The 19036-nt window shown below is 32.2% G+C and overlaps 2 protein-coding genes and 1 long non-coding RNA gene across 3 annotated transcripts; 2 read left to right on the plus strand and 1 right to left on the minus strand.

The window, feature by feature from the left end:
* Window positions 1-1714: 1714 nt before the first annotated feature.
* On the plus strand, window positions 1715-10471 carry LOC133801800 (cullin-4). Its single transcript, XM_062240042.1, has 17 exons — window positions 1715-2217; window positions 3801-3916; window positions 4006-4352; window positions 5212-5392; window positions 5560-5682; window positions 6253-6540; window positions 7434-7559; window positions 7741-7842; window positions 7922-7975; window positions 8447-8553; window positions 8647-8707; window positions 8814-8945; window positions 9104-9241; window positions 9360-9440; window positions 9639-9719; window positions 9845-9925; window positions 10142-10471. Exons 1-17 carry the CDS (start codon window positions 1875-1877, stop codon window positions 10253-10255), a joined length of 2475 nt encoding a protein of 824 aa, XP_062096026.1. The 5' UTR covers window positions 1715-1874; the 3' UTR covers window positions 10256-10471.
* A 410-nt stretch (window positions 10472-10881) lies between these two features.
* On the minus strand, window positions 10882-11359 carry LOC133801801 (uncharacterized). Its single transcript, XM_062240044.1, has one exon. It carries the CDS (start codon window positions 11262-11264, stop codon window positions 11001-11003), a length of 264 nt encoding a protein of 87 aa, XP_062096028.1. The 5' UTR covers window positions 11265-11359; the 3' UTR covers window positions 10882-11000.
* Window positions 11360-11912: 553 nt separating this feature from the next.
* On the plus strand, window positions 11913-13612 carry LOC133801739 (uncharacterized). The gene is made up of 2 exons (XR_009876931.1): window positions 11913-12290; window positions 13295-13612. It is a non-coding gene; the product is annotated as an uncharacterized LOC133801739 (long non-coding RNA).
* Window positions 13613-19036: the final 5424 nt, after the last annotated feature.

Raw genomic sequence — 19036 nt, forward strand, 5'->3', positions numbered from 1 at the left:
AGTGTTTATACCTAGCTTGTATTTTAACACTTATCATTTGTATTAACCAATCATAAAAGAAGGAACACTGCATCTCTGCTTTTTATGAGCTTTTTGTTGTCTTGATTCCAAAATTTATAGCCAAATTCCTCATGACCATACCCAAGAAAATACATTGCTTGCTTTGACTCTCAAGTGTTGATATCTCATCTTTAGGTACACGCATAAATGTCCTACAACCAAAAACTCTAAAATAATCATACGACACATCTTTTTCTTTCCATATATTTTCAGGATCATCACCATCCAAAGGAACCGAATGAGAAATATTTATCAAATCAACAGTAGTTCTCATTGCCTTTCCCCAAAAGGGCTTAGGTCACTTTTCATGAAAGAGCATACATATGTTTTGTCATTAGTGGCACTGTCTTCTTAAAGAGCTAATGAAACATATAACATTAATTTCTTCATCTAGCTTTACCTCATAACAACTATCTGGTTCACTATTCTTTGAAAGACATACAAGTGCACAAAAGCAGCAGTTCCATTGTGATATCTCAAACTTATGAGCTTTGCATTATAGTCTACACCTTATGACCATTAGTCTCATCATCAACGTGTTGATACATAGTATTATCCACTCACTGCTTGGTTTTTCTAATTGCCTTTATGTTTAGTTTTTCCCAATCTTTATCAGATATATCTTCTTGCTTGCCTTAATCACCCAATATGGTATCTTCATAGCCATAACTACATGCAAATTCATAATTTTTAACTTATATGCTGAATAGTAGTCAACTTAACCATAGTGCCACTGTTGTCATCCATTTGATTAGCACAATAAGAATTTTACAATAAAAAATAAAAAAATCTTGTTCTGATACCACTTGTTGGGAGAAAAACTATCTCACCATATGTAAATAACACAACCTAACAATTAAAAAAAATTATATGAATAACTTAGATAAATAAATTTGATTTCAAATTTTAAAATAAGTGCACAATCCTAATAAATGCAAGATAAACAAGAATGTAAAATGAATTTTAAACAAGACGAGTGATGTATACATTCAATTATTGTTACAAAATTCACTGTTGATTTTTAGATATGCAAAATAAAAGGAAAATAAATTAGTGTGATGTTTGATTTTTTTTAGCTTTCACTTGTTTTATTTAATAGTATTTTTTAAAATAAAAAAAAACGAACAACGAGGCCGAGAATCGATATCGAATATATACATAATAAATATTTTTATAATTTTTTTTTTTGCAATAATTGATGTTTAGAGTATTTGAGAATCTAACTAAAATATGAAATTGGATTACATAATATTTTGGAATTCATCAAATAGCTAATAATATACATTTGTTGACACTTAGACTTAATAATTTAATATAAGTAGTCTTATAATTTCTCATTAAGTTAATTTTTTTTTATTGGGGTAGGTAATAGGCTATCTATTCCATTTTATCTAGAATATTATAGAACAAATTCAATCCCACAACTCTTCAATGGTCTTACCCCATCACAATTTCTTATTTTTTACATTCCTAACCTAAATATTTCTTTTATTTATTTTTCCAAAAAATAGTTCACAAAACAAATAAAATAAGAAATATTATAAAAATAAATAAATAAATAAAAGTAAGTCTTAAGTTCAAATACTAGAATTAAATATGAAAATAATAACAATAATAAAAAAGAAAAAAAAAAAAAGAAGGCTCTCTCTCTCACTATCTCCTACAACAACACACACGGATATCTCTTTCTCTTTTCTCGTTCTCTTTCTTTGGTTTGGCTTCGGCTTTGGCTTTGGCTTTGGTTTTGGCTTCTCTCAAATCCTCGAAATTTTTTGTATATTCACTTACAATGCTCTGTTGTTGATCACACTTTCATGTCTCACCCCACCAAACGCTTGGCCACCACCTTCCGTGCTCCGACCTCTTCCTCCTCCTCCTCCTCCTCTTCTGCTCCCCCAATGAAGAAGACCAAGTCCCACGCCGTTTCCTGTTCTCTCGACCCATCCAAGAATGGCTTGCACCACCATCCTCCTACTGCCACTCACGATTTCGCCTCCCCCCAAGATAACGACGTCGTTTTCGACCCCTCTTCTATGGCCCTCGACGAAGATCTCAAGCCCGAAGACCCCGCTGGTCGAGCCGTCGCCGCCAATTTGTCCAGGAAGAAGGCCACGCCGCCGCAGCCCGCTAAGAAGCTCGTTATCAAGCTCAACAAAGGTTGGTTTGTGCCCTTCTTCGATTCTGCCCCTATTTTTGTTTTTTTTTTCGATTTTGAGTTCGTAATAATGATTTTTGGATTGTTTTTTCCGATTATTTTTTTAGTTTTGTTGGAGATCTTTCGATTTGTGCTTTTGGGGTTTTGTGGATTTTGATGCTGCTATATGGGTAGGTGTGAGTTTTGGGGATTGAAAGGTTTGGTTAAGTGTTTTGAGAGTTAAGTATTGGGGTTTTAATTTGTACTGTGGGTTTAGCTGGAAATGAGTTCTTAGCTGGGAATTGATGGTTGGGTAGTTAGATTTTCACACAGGTTTTATGATTTCAATTGTGTAGGAACTGAGATTTTTTTTTAAAGCTACTTTTGATAAGAAATGACACTAGTATTACTATTTTACGCCTACTTGAATCTTAATAATGATCATAAATTTTCTTACTCAGGGAACTTAGATGCTATTGAGCTAGCATTGGTGTTTGGGTTGCTCGTGGGTTCTGTGAAATTTTTGTGCTTTTGGATAGAGCACATATTGCTTTTCCTAGGGACTTTCAGGGTCTTCTTATGACTGCACGTTGCTTATCTTGGTTGACTGATAGGTTATGTTACTCTGATTTAGTGATCACCATTTTGGTCAGTTACTGATATGGGAGCTATGTTTTTGCTAATACAAACTGGTTTCTAAAGTAGTAAGAGATGAGCAGATCTTACTTGTCGTATCCAATTGATTTATAGTTTCTTTTTTGTCAATGTCTAGACTCTGCGCTAATTATTTGTTGGTTACTTTTTTTTTTTTGTCAAAATGCTCATCTTCAAATTTATAATTTTTAGTGAAAAATCAACTTCGGGTCTTGGTAAAAAAAAAAACTTTGTCACTCAACTTCCGCATTCTGCTCATCAGATATCACCATTGCATAAATGTGTTCTAGTGCCAACCTGAAAAGTAACACCTGAGTTTATGATTTCTATACGTATTGTGTTTTCTTGTTTGTTGTGAAACTTTAAACTTATATCTAATAGTCTTATTTCTCTTTCTTCCCATGATCTTAAACATATGTGCAAATTTTTAGTCTTCCTAGAGTACAATGTTTTTGAGTCCAGCTTTGTAACATCAGAAGTACCTAAATTTTTATTCCATTCTTCGTTTATTCTTGGATCTGAAGTCCTTTGATATTTTATATCCTCTTAACATCCAATTGACTATTTTATTTTGTCTCCAACCCTCTAAAATTTCACATATCTTTGTGCAATGGAATCCAAATTCCAAATTTACGTTTACATCTTAGCTAAGGTGGTGAATGGGATTTTGGTACAAACCTCTATTTGATTTTAATATGAGTTTCCTTTTTTATGCTCTTCTTCTATGATTGCATACTTGTGTGATATAAACTAAAATTGTTAAGAAGGAAAAATAAATAAAAAGAAAGTTAAATTCTAGGCTAGAATATGGATATCTGAATTCCAAGTGTTTTATGGAAATTGGTCTATATAGTCTTGTTTGAAAAGGTTCTCATTAAATTATTTTTTTTAAGAGTTAAAGTACAATATGTATTTGAAGGTGGCTGATACATTGCACCTTTCTTTATGTAAGGAAAACCAATGTTACCCACAAATTTTGAAGAGGAAACATGGGGAAAGCTGAAGTCAGCTATTTGCGCTATATTCTTAAAGCAACCTGATTCTTGTGATCTAGAGAAGCTATATCAGGTATTTACTACAAGATTTCTTCTTTACTTGAATAAATAAGCATTTTAAATGTGACTTTGTGTAAAGCAAACCAATTGTGTTGTTCTCAGGCTGTTAATGATCTATGCCTTCATAAGATGGGGGGTAATCTTTATCGGCGGATTGAAAGAGAATGTGAAACACATATAGCTGCTGCATTGCGATCCTTGGTTGGTCAAAGCCCAGATTTGGTGGTTTTTCTATCACTTGTTGAGAGATGCTGGCAGGATCTTTGTAACCAAATGTTGATGATCCGTGGTATAGCTCTATATCTAGATAGAACATATGTGAAACAAACACCAAATGTCCGTTCATTATGGGACATGGGCTTGCAGCTTTTCCGCAAGCATCTTTCTTTATCTCCAGAAGTAGAACACAAGACTGTTACTGGCCTTTTAAGAATGATCGAAAAAGAACGGTAAATTAAATTCCTTTTTAGTTAATTATTTTATATAGGGTTTTTAAATTTTTTGAAATATGCAAGCTGAACATGTACTTCCAATAACATTTTATAATGTTTTCCCTATATTTTATTTTTTTGTTGAGGAAATTAAGTTTAACGAATTTTCCCAATAGAAATAGATTGACAATTTTTCTGTTCCTATAGTTGTGTACTTGTATTATTAAATGATTATCGATTATTTTTAAATGTATGCATTGCTTGCTCTATAGTGCTGCAATTGTTGAAATGGATGGTTGGTACAATTTTTTTAACGTTTCCCATGCTAGGGGCATGCCTAAATAGAGACGCTATGCAACATACAAGAAAAAATTATGCATGTGGATAGGTTGACTATTTAATCTAATTGGGTATCACTACATTCAAAGAAGGGATGAAGGCTTACTTTTTTCATAAATTTGTTGGATTTTTTATTCTTAGATATCCAATAATATATTCTCTTTCCATTTCCACGGTTAGATTTTCAAGAGATTGTAGTTCTAGTTACGTCCTTGCTTTACAATTATTTTGTTTATTTAACAGGATCTAGTTCTTCGGTGCTGTAACATTCTTCAATTGCTTATTTATTGGTTAATTTTACCGATTCTTGTATAAGTACTTTTTTGTGGGTCAGGTAAAGTTAGTTTACGTGAACTTATTGAGGCATAGTTGAAGGCGCTTTAGTAATAACATCGTGGTATGGGTTTCACAATTAGTGTTCTGAAACTTGAATTTTCAAAATATTGCTTGTGATTTATCATTTTGAGAAACCATCTAGCAAATCGATTTGCTTATTTATCAACTTATAATCTGCAATTTTATATTTTGTGGTTTGCAGATTAGGTGAAGCAGTGGATAGAGCACTTCTTAACCATCTTCTGAAGATGTTTACTGCATTAGGAATTTACTCAGAAAGCTTTGAGAAACCATTTCTTGAGTGTACTTCTGAATTTTATGCTGCGGAAGGCATGAAATACATGCAGCAATCGGATGTTCCAGATTACTTAAAGCATGTGGAGGTGCATATTTGTTCCCCTCCTATTTGTTCAATTGACTGTTTTTGTTTTCCTTTCCTTATTAATTACTTTGCTCCTATGACCTATAACTCCTGTAATGTGGACCTAATCTTAGGAAGAAAAACTAATTCTCTATTTAATATTTTACGTCTATTGTTGACATGTTACAGACAAGGTTACATGAAGAACATGAGAGATGCTTGCTCTACCTGGATGCTAGTACAAGAAAGCCATTAATAGCAACTGCTGAAAAGCAACTACTTGAACGCCATATATCTGCTATTCTTGACAAGGTTTCTTTTCAACATTAATTGATTAAATCATCTATATATATATATATATATATATATATATATATATATATGGGGAACGAATACAACGCATCCTCTTTTTTTGTAATACCAAGTGCATTCTTTTTCTATTTTTAGCACCTAGATAGATATAATCTCAAATTTTTTATATGACGGTGTACAGTGTAGTTATTTAGAATATTCTGCAAATTTTTAAGAAATTCTGAATAGTTACGAAGCCGATAACAGAGTTCAAACTGTTAAATTTTACACGCGTACACAAAAAAACAAGTACGCGTGCAACAGACAGTTTAGACCCTTGTTTCGGTACCATAATTTATTCAGAATTTTTTGAAAATTTGTAGGTTGTTCTAGATAGCTATAATATACACCATCATATAAAAAAATTTTAGATTATAACTATTCAGGTGCCGAAATAGAAAATGATGCACCAGTGTTGCAAAAAAAAGATGCGTTGTAGTCGCTCCCTATATATATATACATATATGTATCAGTTTTGACCTTCATGGAATCATCTTTCTATCTTACTGCATTTGTTTGGATGTCTTCCAGGGGTTCATGTTGTTGATGGATGGAAATCGTATTGAGGACCTTAAAAGGACGTACAATCTCTTATCTAGGGTTAATGCTCTTGAATCTCTAAGGCAAGCTCTTAGCTCATACATCCGGAAAACAGGCCAGGGCATTGTCATGGATGAAGAGAAAGATAAAGATATGGTATCATGCCTTTTGGATTTTAAGGCTTCTCTTGACACAATATGGGAAGAAAGCTTCTACAAGAATGAAGCGTTTTGCAATACCATAAAGGATGCTTTCGAGTATCTGATTAATTTGCGTCAGGTTACATTTTTTCCCCTCACATACTTTCTTTCTCCTGTTATTCTCTGGCTGTTTACCTTGATTTTATAATGGCATGTAGCATAGAAAAAGGAAATAAAGAAAGATTCTGAAAGGGTAAGTAGGAAATACTTTAACAGGATGAATTTAAGTTTGGAATTATCTTTACTCTCAAAATTAAGCAGAGATAATATTTCTTATTTGTTTCCATGTACTGCATCCAAATTACCGAGGTACTATTTTTATGATGGGAAACCATTCTCCTGATAGTCACACTATTGTTTGTTTAGTTTTAGATATGTCGCTTACACTCAGAAGACAATGAAATATATAAGCTTAAATACAGATTTACAGCTGAGCTGATTAAAGTTTCAGATGCTGAATTAATAGCAAAGGAAAAAAAATGTGTTTCTGTGGCATTTTATGAATCAAATATTCAAATTGTGGAAATGATTTTATTCTGTGTTTTGAGGATGGTCGATGATGAAAAGCTAAGCATTTTGATAGATTATTATTGTTACAGAGGCCAATGTTGAAGAAATCATTATATTTCTAGCAATGTTGTCTTTTAAATCATCTAATTCTTACTCTCTGCAATTTATAACAAAAAGACAACAACAATGGCTAAAACCTTTAATGAACAGAGGCTATATTATCAATCAAAAACTTAACTACTTGCTTACATGTATTTTGATCTCCCCACTTCCTGGCATCTTCATACTTAGGCAAGCTAGACTTAGTACCATCAGCAAGCTTGGAAAAATTAAGTTATTGGTGTGCGACTTATTCTCATTCTCCTGTCCTAACCTAATCGATCACGTATTTAGTATATATATTTGTATAAAATATATATACATCCAGTTCTTAAGAGTACAAATTTCTCTTCTGTATACCAGAACCGGCCTGCTGAACTGATTGCAAAGTTTTTGGATGAGAAACTTCGTGCTGGGAATAAAGGTACCTCTGAAGAAGAATTGGAAGGCACCCTCGACAAAGTCTTGGTCTTATTCAGGTTTATACAGGTATGTTGGTACTTTGGTTTATGAATGGAATAGTCAATTGATTTTCTGTTTGTTAAGTTTAGAATTATTCCTCCCATTTCTTGTTTCTGCTTTTCAATTATTTGTAAATTTGTTTACGTTTGTCTTCGAGATGATACCAATAATGGGTAATGGAAATTACTTTTCTCTTTTTCTAATTAAGGGCAAGGATGTATTTGAAGCCTTCTACAAGAAAGATCTTGCAAAGAGGCTGCTTTTGGGGAAGAGTGCTTCTATTGATGCAGAGAAGTCTATGATCTCTAAGGTTAAGATTATAACTACCTTCGTTATGTATTTTTCTTCAACCTAAATATGGTACTAAAAGTATTTTATGTCTGATGCAGCTGAAAACCGAGTGTGGAAGTCAATTTACAAACAAACTTGAGGGAATGTTTAAGGTTTGCTTGTTTCCTCGTGAATTTTTGGTTCAGTAGTTGTGATTAATCGATTATATTGTGTATCAAGGTTTTGTTTCAAAAATTGGTAGTTTGATGGTGGTAATCTAAATATTACTTTTCTGTGCACGAGACTTTGAAAATTGCCAAAAGAGGTGTGCCGATGAAACTGTCTCGTCTAAACTATTTCTTCACAATAGTAGGGGTTATGTTTTAACTATTAATCATTCAAAACTACATTATTTTGCTTTTTTTTTTGTTAAATTTATTGTGTGGGTCAAATTAACATGTTGAAGGGGAACTTCCTATAGGCTTACAATTTTTTCCAAACCACCAAGTTCTTCATATCAAAGATATTATACAAGCTTCTTCATCTAGCTTAATTGACACATCAACCAGTTATTGATTAAATTCAATCTGTGCTAGTTTTCATTCTAACATTTTCTTACCTTATTCTGTTTTATATCTCTACAGGATATTGAGTTATCAAAAGAGATAAATGAGTCCTTCAAACAATCATCCCAAGCAAGGACGAAACTTCCATCAGGGATTGAGATGAGTGTTCATGTCCTAACCACAGGGTAGTTTGAAGAGCTTTCTTTGTCGAATTTCATTTAATCTTATTGTTTCTATATCCTAAGAAGATTAACTGCTGTTATGATTTCTTATTTCAGGTACTGGCCAACATACCCTCCCATGGATGTTAGACTGCCTCATGAACTGAATGTGTATCAGGTAGGTTCAGCAGTACGAATGCTCTTCATAATGAGGAATGTTTGTGTGTTTTCTTATTTGTAATCTTACGTGTTTTCTTGATTTTGTTCTTTTTCTTGGTCAATAGGACATTTTCAAGGAGTTTTACTTGAGCAAGTACAGTGGACGACGTTTGATGTGGCAAAATTCACTGGGTCACTGTGTATTGAAAGCTGAGTTTCCTAAAGGCAAAAAGGAGCTTGCAGTTTCTCTTTTTCAGGTTGGTTTATAGGCCAAAATCATTAAGTTTTCATTGGCATATTTTCCTTTTCATTCCCCCATTCCTCTCTATCCATTTTTGGTCTCAAGTTCTGCCTATCCAAATGAGTGATGAATAAAGATTGTTCATGTGCTCATGTTGAATTTATTTCGCTGCAGACTGTTGTTCTGATGCTGTTTAATGATGCTGAGAAGCTAAGCTTTCAAGATATTAAAGACTCCACAGGCATTGAGGATAAGGAACTAAGAAGAACTTTGCAGTCCCTTGCTTGTGGAAAGGTTCGAGTCCTTCAAAAGGTAGGTTCATCAATATAATTGCTTGATAGGATTTGTAAGACTAGATTTTTCAAACAGAATAATTGGTATTATATTGTACAATTTAATATTCAATTCCCTTAAAACATAATTTTTGCAGTTGCCCAAAGGGAGAGATGTGGAGGATGATGATTCATTTTTGTTCAATGACGTATTTACTGCTCCTCTCTACCGTATCAAGGTACAGTTTTTTTAATTGTTGTGGTCTGAAGCGGTCACTATCTGGAGAATTGTGGATGTGAATTGAACATAAGTACTTCTGGGACTTTTAAGGTTACTTGAGTCACTAGAAGAGAATCTTTGTGATGGATGTCAAATCCCTGTGTTGTTCCAGCTCATATGGCAGATCTTGAAGCTAACATTCTTTTCATGTGTACAGGTAAATGCAATCCAGATGAAGGAAACAGTAGAGGAAAACACAAGCACCACCGAAAGAGTATTCCAAGACCGACAATATCAGGTTACTTTCGTTTCATGGCCTTTTCCCCGTTCCAATCTATGGTTACGTTATTGTTCTACCCAAAAGAGAATACGGTCTTAAAGAATCTGTGGCCTAACCTAACTACATTTTTTCAAATCCCGTAGGTTGACGCTGCTATTGTTCGGATAATGAAAACTAGGAAAGTGCTAAGTCACACACTTCTGATTACTGAACTCTTCCAACAGGTAAAAACCGCAGTCCTTTTTAATTTTCTTCTTTAACAATATGTTTGTGTTGTTGTGCCTTCACATTTAGAGGTGACACCATTTCGAAAATAACTCCCTTGTCAATGTGATCGAACACAATGCGCATGTAATGAAATTGAGAGGCACAAGCTAGTGGATCCAATCTTTTTTACCAAAAATAAAATAAAATAAACTTTTGTGTTGTGATATGAACAGCTCAAGTTTCCAATTAAACCGGCTGATTTGAAGAAGAGGATCGAAAGCCTCATCGACAGAGAGTACCTAGAGCGGGACAAGAGCAACCCACAAATTTACAACTACTTGGCATAATCAAACCTTTTTTTTTCTTTTCTTTTTGGCTCTTGTAAATGACACTGGAGGAGGGCTTCTGTCATCAGAAGGAGGCAGAATGTGCAATTCCTTGTCGGATTAATGTACAGTGATCGTCCTAGTTTTTCATTTTTGATGAGATTGTTACTTGTTGTAAATTATATTCAGTTTTTTTTTTCTTCCAATTTATATTCCTTTCATGGAGTTTGATTTTCACTCTCTTGGAAAGAAATAGGATTGTTCTAGTCATGTGCATTGCAGAGTGTGTTGTCTCTTACTATGATAATGATTATTATTATTACTACTGTTATTAAAAGAGCAAGATAGAGGGTATATTTTTTTCTTTTGGGTTTTAATTTAATTTCAACGGGGTTACAAAAAATTGTGATTCTCATATGGACAAAAATGAAATAATAATTGGAAGCATACCAAAATTCATTGTTTGCCAATTAATAAGTAACTTCTATATTGGCAAATAAATATTATCTTAGTAAACACATTAATAGTATATGTTCATTCAAATAAAATTGTAGAAATTCAAATAGTAATTTAGATATAATTTTTTTTTTTTGACAATATAGCTTGCATTTTGTAAAAAAAGAATAAAATACAAGTGTAGAACCACAAACAAAAATTACAAATTCTGGCATATATAGATAGATACGATACGGCACAACAACAAATAATAGCTCCAATAATTAAAATAATAAAAATCACAATTAATATATTTGAGGGTAGGGATGGATCAGACGGCCTTGGTTCCATCAGAAGTAGAGGAAGAAACGACGGCGTTTGGATCTCCGGTAACACTTTCAAGATCGGAATTGGGATTAAGAGGAGCGCGAAGGTCGTCGTTGTTGTTTTCGTCGTCGGGGTCGTAATCAGGATTGAGAGAGCGATCAATGGCTTCGCGACCTTTGTCGAGGCAAGGCTTGCAGGCCATCTCGATGGCGATCCATCCGAGCACAACTCCTGCTATCGCTATCAATGCAGTCGTTATTGCCCCCATTTCTCTTCTTCTTCTTCTTCGAGCTCGGTCCCCTCTCCCCTGCCCTGGTCGCCGAGTCGTCACTGGATTTTGTTGATGAATTATGAGGAGCAGACTTGTACCAACGAACGATGTTATATTGGGCCACATTGCGACTTTGTTATTGGGCCTATGCTATACTGCCTACCTCACATTATGAACCATAGTTAACTAAAATTGAAAATAAATATATTAAGTTGAATTTTACCAATTATTATCGTAAGATTTTCCAAATTAGAGTACATGATTCTAAGTGTTGTTGTAATGTGTATTATATGTGTCACATTATAGTTAAATTAAAAATACATTCTAATTGTAGTGTGTTTAAGGAGAAAAAAAAAAGCATGTAATTAAAGAGGTATAATTGATATATTAAATGAAAATTTGGGTACTAAAATAAGATTTAAAAATAATAGGTAAAAATTAAAATGGATCATTTAAAATAGATACAGATCTAATTTCCACTTATAAACTTTATATTAATGGGCCTATGCTGGCCCCATTTTGAACTTTCTTATTGGGCCTATACTGGCCCATATATTTATGGAATATTTTCACATTTACAAATATAACGTGGGAATTAGATGGTATTTCTAAGCTTCACTCTCTCATTTCTATCTACTTGTTAAACTTTTACTTTTATACTCGTTTTTTTTTAGTTTTCCCATTATACCCTTGACTGATATCAAGCACACTCATGGCTCCTTGTCTCCTCAAACACACCCACGATGAGGTTTGAGTTCTAAACTCACAATTTATTGTTTACCACCCTAGCTAGCTACGCGATCGTCTTTGGCTGTATGACGCACCCGAACACATGTACGACGCAGCCAGGCACAGGCAGAACACAACTGTAACTCGTCATCTTCTTCACCATGAGTTAACCGATCACACGACATTACTTCACCCTCCGACGTCCCGAGCCACCACCGGTGCTGCTGCTGCTAACGTTGAGCCACTTCCAGATCCATTATATTTTGAACAATATAAAGCTTTGGTTGTAGTTAGGTATATAAAAGAGTTTTGAATAGATCTTGCTTTTCATTTGTTTGATGAAAGTCCTCAACTAAATTGCATGTGCTTGATGATTAACTTGTCTTAGTTCTGTGGTGTTTTTATTGCTTGTATTTAGTCAATAATGTGTGTCTTTTGTCATTATTGTATATTCTTCGTTGTTTATGATGTTTGTTCTTCTTCCTTCAATTTAAGCTTTGTTTTCTTTTGGGTTCTCTGGCCTCTGTGATTACTTTAATTCTCTTTTTCTTGTCTTGTTGATCTGAGTATTATGGCTCCATTACTATTAAGATAGGTATGACTTAGTTTTCTTTTCTGGGTTAAGTTTGTTGATGTTGCCCACCTTGTATGTATATAAAATATTGATTTTGATAATTAATTTGGTGATTCACATTCTACAGATTATTGTGGTGTTTTGTGTTTTGATCACAAGAGAATTTGAAGAGATTGCAATATATTGATTATTATGTTTGATGTGATGCTTAGCTCGTTTGAAACATAATTGGTAATAAATTTAGGTGTGTTTGTAGAAAGATTGGGTCTGAGTTATAGTATATATATGCTTGATGAAAATATGTTGTTAGAAGTGCTCATGGTACAGTTATGGCATTCGAGTTTTCTACACAGTACTCTATCTCTAGGAATAGTTTCCATCTATTTGATAAAACTCTTCAATGAAATCTTTTGATCTTTTTAGTATGTATTATGTATTAATTTGAAGCTTAAAAAGTGTAACTGTTGTTAGACCAATTTTTTTTATTTATTAGATGAAATCTTTGTCAGCTATTTTTATTTTGGTATCAAGTTTATGATTTTCATTTTCTGTCATCAGTTTAAGATATTCAATTCATTCATAACCTCCTAATCTTATATGTTGCTTGTTACTAGCTTCATTCTATGACATTAAAATTGCTTAACCATGTGTTAGAGTTGCTTTTTCAATAAAAAAGAAGCATTGTCACACCCAATAGTGAAAAATCTGAATGGAAGCAACGCAGGAATTTATGGTTTTAGGCAATAGCTGCTTTCAGGTCTTTTGTTCAATCAGAAATGACTCATGAGAGATGAGGAGCACGAGTAACGAACAAGAAGAAGAGTTTGAATCGTGGATCTCAGTGAGTATGGAGAAGAAGCAATATTTGCATTTTTGTAATTACATCACGATAATATATGCATATGATTAAGAATGATGTGCCTCTTTCTTTTTTCTTCTTCCTCATTTTGGTTTATTTAGAACATTAGGAACTTGCTGTGTAACTTATATTTATTAGCTTAGGCTAATCTTTAGACTTTGTCCGATCATTCTTTTTTCTTCAGTGATTTGTTTAAGCTTAAACTAACCAATTCAAGTATCATTTTCCAATTATTGTAATCTTCATCTAATATACTATTTTCCAATTTAAACCATGATATTTTAAAATTTAAAACACAATTCTTTAAAATCTAAACAATGGCTATTTAAAATTTAGGCTTAAATTATAAACATACTCTTTTTAATCTATATAATGTAATGTGGGAATCTAATCCAAAATCTTTATAATTTTAAAACAAATGGCATCAAATTTTGAACCACAAGCTTAAATGACATCAAATTTAAACCACAATTTATAAATTTTTATCCATTAAGCTTTAATTATAAATCAAGATCATTTAAACTACAATATTTTAAATTTAAACCACTAAGCTTTAAATTTAAACCACTAAGCTTTAAATTTAAACCACTAAGCTTTAAATTTAAATCACTTGCCTTAAAATTTAAACCACAATTTATAAATTTGAACCACAAGGCTTAAAATACATCAAATTTTAACCACAATTTATAAATTTTTATCAATTTAAGCTTAAATTATAAATCAAGTATCTTTAAACCCCAAAGTTTGAAATTTAATCCATTAAGCTTTAAATTTAAACCACAAGGCTTAAAATTTAAACCACTTGCCTTAAAATTTGAATCGCAAGCCTTAAATGACTTAAAATATGAACTACTAAACTTAAATGGCATCAAAATTTAATCCACAATGTTTAAGTTTTAATCCTTTAGGCTTAAATCATAAACATACTCTCTTTTTATCTATATAATGTATTGTGTTAATCTAATATAAAATATTTATAATTTAAAACCAAATGGCCTAAAATTTAAACCACAATTTATAATTTTGAACCACAAGAATTAAATAGCATCAAATTTAAACTACAATTTATAAATATTTATCCATTTAAGCTTAAATTATAAATCAAGTATCTTTAAACCCCTGGGTTTGAAATTTTAACTACTAAGCTTTAAATTTAAATCACAATGCTTAAAATTTAAACCATTTGCCTTAAAATTTAAACCGCAAGCCTTAAATGACATAAAATATGAACCGCTAAACTTAAATGGCATCAAAATTTAATCCATAGAGTTTAAGTTTTAATCCTTTAGGCTTAAATCATAAACACTCTCTTTTAATTTGTATAATGTAATGTGTAAATCTAATACAAAATCTTTATAATTTTAAACCAAATGGCTAAAAATTTAAACCAAATGACTTAAAATTTAAACTACTATTTATAAATTTGAACCACAAGGCTTAAATGGCATCAAATTTAAACAACAATTTATAAATTTTTATCCATTTAAGCTTAAATTATAAATCAAGTATCTTTAAACCCCTAGGTTTGAAATATTAACTACTAAGCTTTAAATTTAAACTACAAGGCTTAAAATTTAAATCACTTCTCTTAAAATTTAAACCGCAAGCCTTAAATGACTTAAAATATGAACCACTAATCTTAAATGGCATCAAAATTTAATCCACAAGGTTTAAGTTTTAATTATTTAGGCTTAAATCATAAACATACTCTCTTTAACCATTACGTTTAAAATTTAAACCACTAGCCTTTAAATTTAAACAACTAGGCTTACAATTTAAACCAAATTTCTTTATTGGTTAAAAATTTAGACCACAAGTTGCGATTGGCAAAAAAAAAAAAGCATATTTGTTGAAATCAAATTTTCATTTAAACTGAGCTCTTTGTATATCTTTTCTACCAATTCCAAGTACTTAATATCATTTTCCACCATCAAAATTTTTACTTCATGATCAACATATTTGTTGTTTGCATTCCATCTTCGGTTAAAAACTACAAACAAGATTATTTTGTCTATTTCTTGCAATAAAAAATAACACAATCAAGTGAGCTTATTCCTTGAACTTAGATGTTTAGTATTTTTGCAAAACTAGGTCTCAATAATATTTGTGATGCAATAAGAAGAATCAAAGTAATGCAAAAGATGATTAGCATGAAGATATTAATGTTATTTTAAAACATAATTTAAACTACAAACATTCAATGGCTAAAAATTTAAACCATTGGACTTAAAATTTAAACGTCTAGATATAAATTTTAAACCACAAATATTTAATGTCTTAAAATTTAAACCTTTAAGTTTACAAGTTAATCCACTAGCTTTATTTTTAAAATTATATGCTTCAAATTTGAGTCCATGACTCTTAAATTATTAGGCTTAAAATTTGAAACATGACTCTTTAAAACTTAAAATAAATTCTTACAAATTAAAACTAGTGTTACAATGTTCAAGAGTTGAATATAACAACCAACAGAAAACATGTAAGAAACAGTTTTAGGCAAAGCCATTGAGCTACAATCCCATTAACTCACATATTTTATATATTTGTTAATCGCAAGAACAATGCTTTTGTTCTGTATAAATTGATCTACTCTGTATTTGTGTTCCAAGTCAGTATTTTCTTCAAGTTCTATTCAGTTTCTTAGGCATTTAAATTTTATACTAAGAGGACATTTGTTAGTAATAAAAACATGTTGATTTCTATTCAGTGTCTTGTGCATAAAAAAATGGAAAGAATGAAGTAAATGGTAGAGGCTGTTACCATAAGAGTATCTCCTCCTGTGAATGTAAAAACCAACTAGATACCTGCCACCAACTAATCCGACGATGATAGGTTGTCAAGGAGTAGCTATCTAAGATGAAGAACTTGCTCAAGGCCAAAGGCAAATAATTGAGTTTCATTTGTATTGAATTATATATATATATATATGGTGATGATGGTATGATGACTATTGTATTAATTATGTATAATAGAGATATATATCAGACACATTTTCACAAACACATGGCATACATCACAGTATATACGGTAAGAATTTATTTTGAACCAAGATGCAATCAAACATACATTAACAAAGGCTATGAATCTACAATAATCATTTATATATTACTGAAATCTAAACATATATTAAGCATAGTTCACGTGAAAAAACAAACTAATGAAATATTTATAACATTCTACACAAAGATACACAAGACATTAATGAACCAAACTTCAAATAGCTCTTATGTCAATATCTCAGTAAAAAAAAATCCTATACCTATAACTATACCAGTAGTGGAGGCGCGGTGGAGGCGTGGTGGAGTTGTGGTGGCGGAACCGTGATTGTAGAATGTCGTAGAAGGTTATGGTTTCAATGAATCTATTGATGGCAATGGCAAAGCTGCGATGGACGTGTGGTGGCGTTGTGGTGGAGTTGTGGTGGTTTCGTGGTGGAGTTGTGGTGGCAGAGTGCTAGTCGTGGAGGCTGGGATTGATTGGCAATGTTGAGAGAATGATTATTGTGGTGGGGTACAAGGTTAGAGAAAATGGTAATGGCCAAGGGCATTTTTGGAAGTGTGGGGAAAAAATGGGTAGAATTAAACAAAATATAATTAGAGGATAATTTTAGTTAACTAATCATATAACTGGCTAATTTTCAACAAATCGAGGGGGAAGTTTACATTTTTCATGACATTATTATTTTATTTTATTTTACCATATTAATGCAGAATAACTTATTTATTTTTTTATTAAACAATTGTTAACGTATTTTAAACTTTAATATTTGAGTTTCCTTTTTAGTCTTTATTTTTTATTAAAATCTTTTATAATTACTAAAATTGTGGAGTTATTCTAGGTAACTTACACAATACAATACTCTATCGGTGACAATTATGGAGTGACGTCTCGTGTGAAGAAAAATAACCATGTTAGATTTCTAACTTGTTAAAGATTTGATTTTTATATGTTTTGATACAAAGTTTTACCTTTTTGTTAATGATTTTAGGGTGATAATATGTTGGATGCTGGTTTTTATTTTCAGTGACGATTCTTTTAGGACAACTTTTATTTATATTTTGAAATGGTTGTGTTTTCAATTGTTGTTATTGATTTTTTGAGTTTAAACATGTTTTGTATTTTTTTTTTTGTATCAATGTTATATTTTGTTTGATTAATTTGTTTATGTCAATTTCTTAGTTATTTGTATAAATTGTGTTAGATTGTTTGAACATTATAGAATTTGGACTTTCGTTTTTAGTAACTTCTTAGTTTATTTTTGGGGTAAAAATTTATTTATTTTGTTTTTTTAACTGGGAAATGTGAGTTTTTATGCTTAATGAGGTGTCCTAAATAAAAAAAAAAATGGCAGGCCTTCTAATCATTTCAAAAAAATGCCAATTTTTTTGACAATATCCAAAATACCTCTCCCATAATTTTTCCCATCCCCTTCCTCTTCTCTCTTTAGAAAAAAAATCAATGGGTAAGGCAAAATTTAAGAGAACTCAATGTAATAGTAATTATTCCTTACTCAGGACACTAAAATACTGCATTTCGAACATATCTGGGCATGATTTTTGGGATTTTTTTTGCGATTTTTTTTTTTCAGATCTGAAACTTTGAAATCTGCAGAAAATCGACGTGGTTCTATGGTGGTTCGATGGTGCTCGATGCCAGCTTGATGGGGCCTTCAAAATCAAGATTTTCATGAAAAAATCGATGTTGCTCGATGGTGGTTTGATAGAGGTTCATTGGTGGTTCGATGGTGTTCGATGCGATTTTTGTAAGATACGTAATTTTTCACTCGGGTGTCCGTTTGGGGTGATTTTTTTTTTTTTTTGGGTATTTTTTCAAGATCTACACGTTTGAAATGTGTAAATACACATTTGAGAAATATAAATCTTGAAGAAAAAAAAATGACAAATGCAAAACATACCTCATGTTCAAGATATGTGACATGGTTGGGCATTTCAAGAAAGATTGCCCAAGGCAAATGAAGGATGAGCAAAAGGGGGTGGAAAACTTGACTCCAGCTCGAGTGTTCACTCCGATGCAGCCAGAGACTGAGACTGAGACTGAGACTGAGACTGAGATTGAGACTAGTTCCTCAGTGATGGCAGGTTAGCTTTCTAGTTTTGATTTTTGTATTATGTTGACTGGTTTCGGTACTATGCTGCTTCTTTGTTTGATGCTTCTAGAGAGGCATAGAGTTGTTATGCAGATTGCTTGGTTATGTTATAAAGAGAATGTGATACTCTATTGGTAAGTTTTAAGAGATGAGTTAGGTTATGGTGGAAATGATTCATCAGTTGATATGATAAGATTGGTTATGATTGATTTCGAGATGATCCTGGATTCGAATTTGTTAGTTAAGTGTGGGGCGATGCTAAATTGCAAGAAAATGATAGTAATTCTTGAGCTTGAGAGTGGGAAGCCTTGTGGTAGTTGGCACTGTGCATGGATCTTGTATGCTGACGACATCTGTATTTAGAGCTAGAGATCTAGTGCAAAAGGATGCATGAAACTCTTAGCTAGTGTGGTGGATACCACTTAGGTTGTGCCAGTGGGATCAGGACAGACTGGATTAGTCTGTGAAGTTCTGGATGTATTTCTAGGGGATTCGTCAGG

This window comes from Humulus lupulus, chromosome 9, assembly GCF_963169125.1.
Source record: "Humulus lupulus chromosome 9, drHumLupu1.1, whole genome shotgun sequence".
Lineage (NCBI taxonomy): Eukaryota > Viridiplantae > Streptophyta > Magnoliopsida > Rosales > Cannabaceae > Humulus > Humulus lupulus.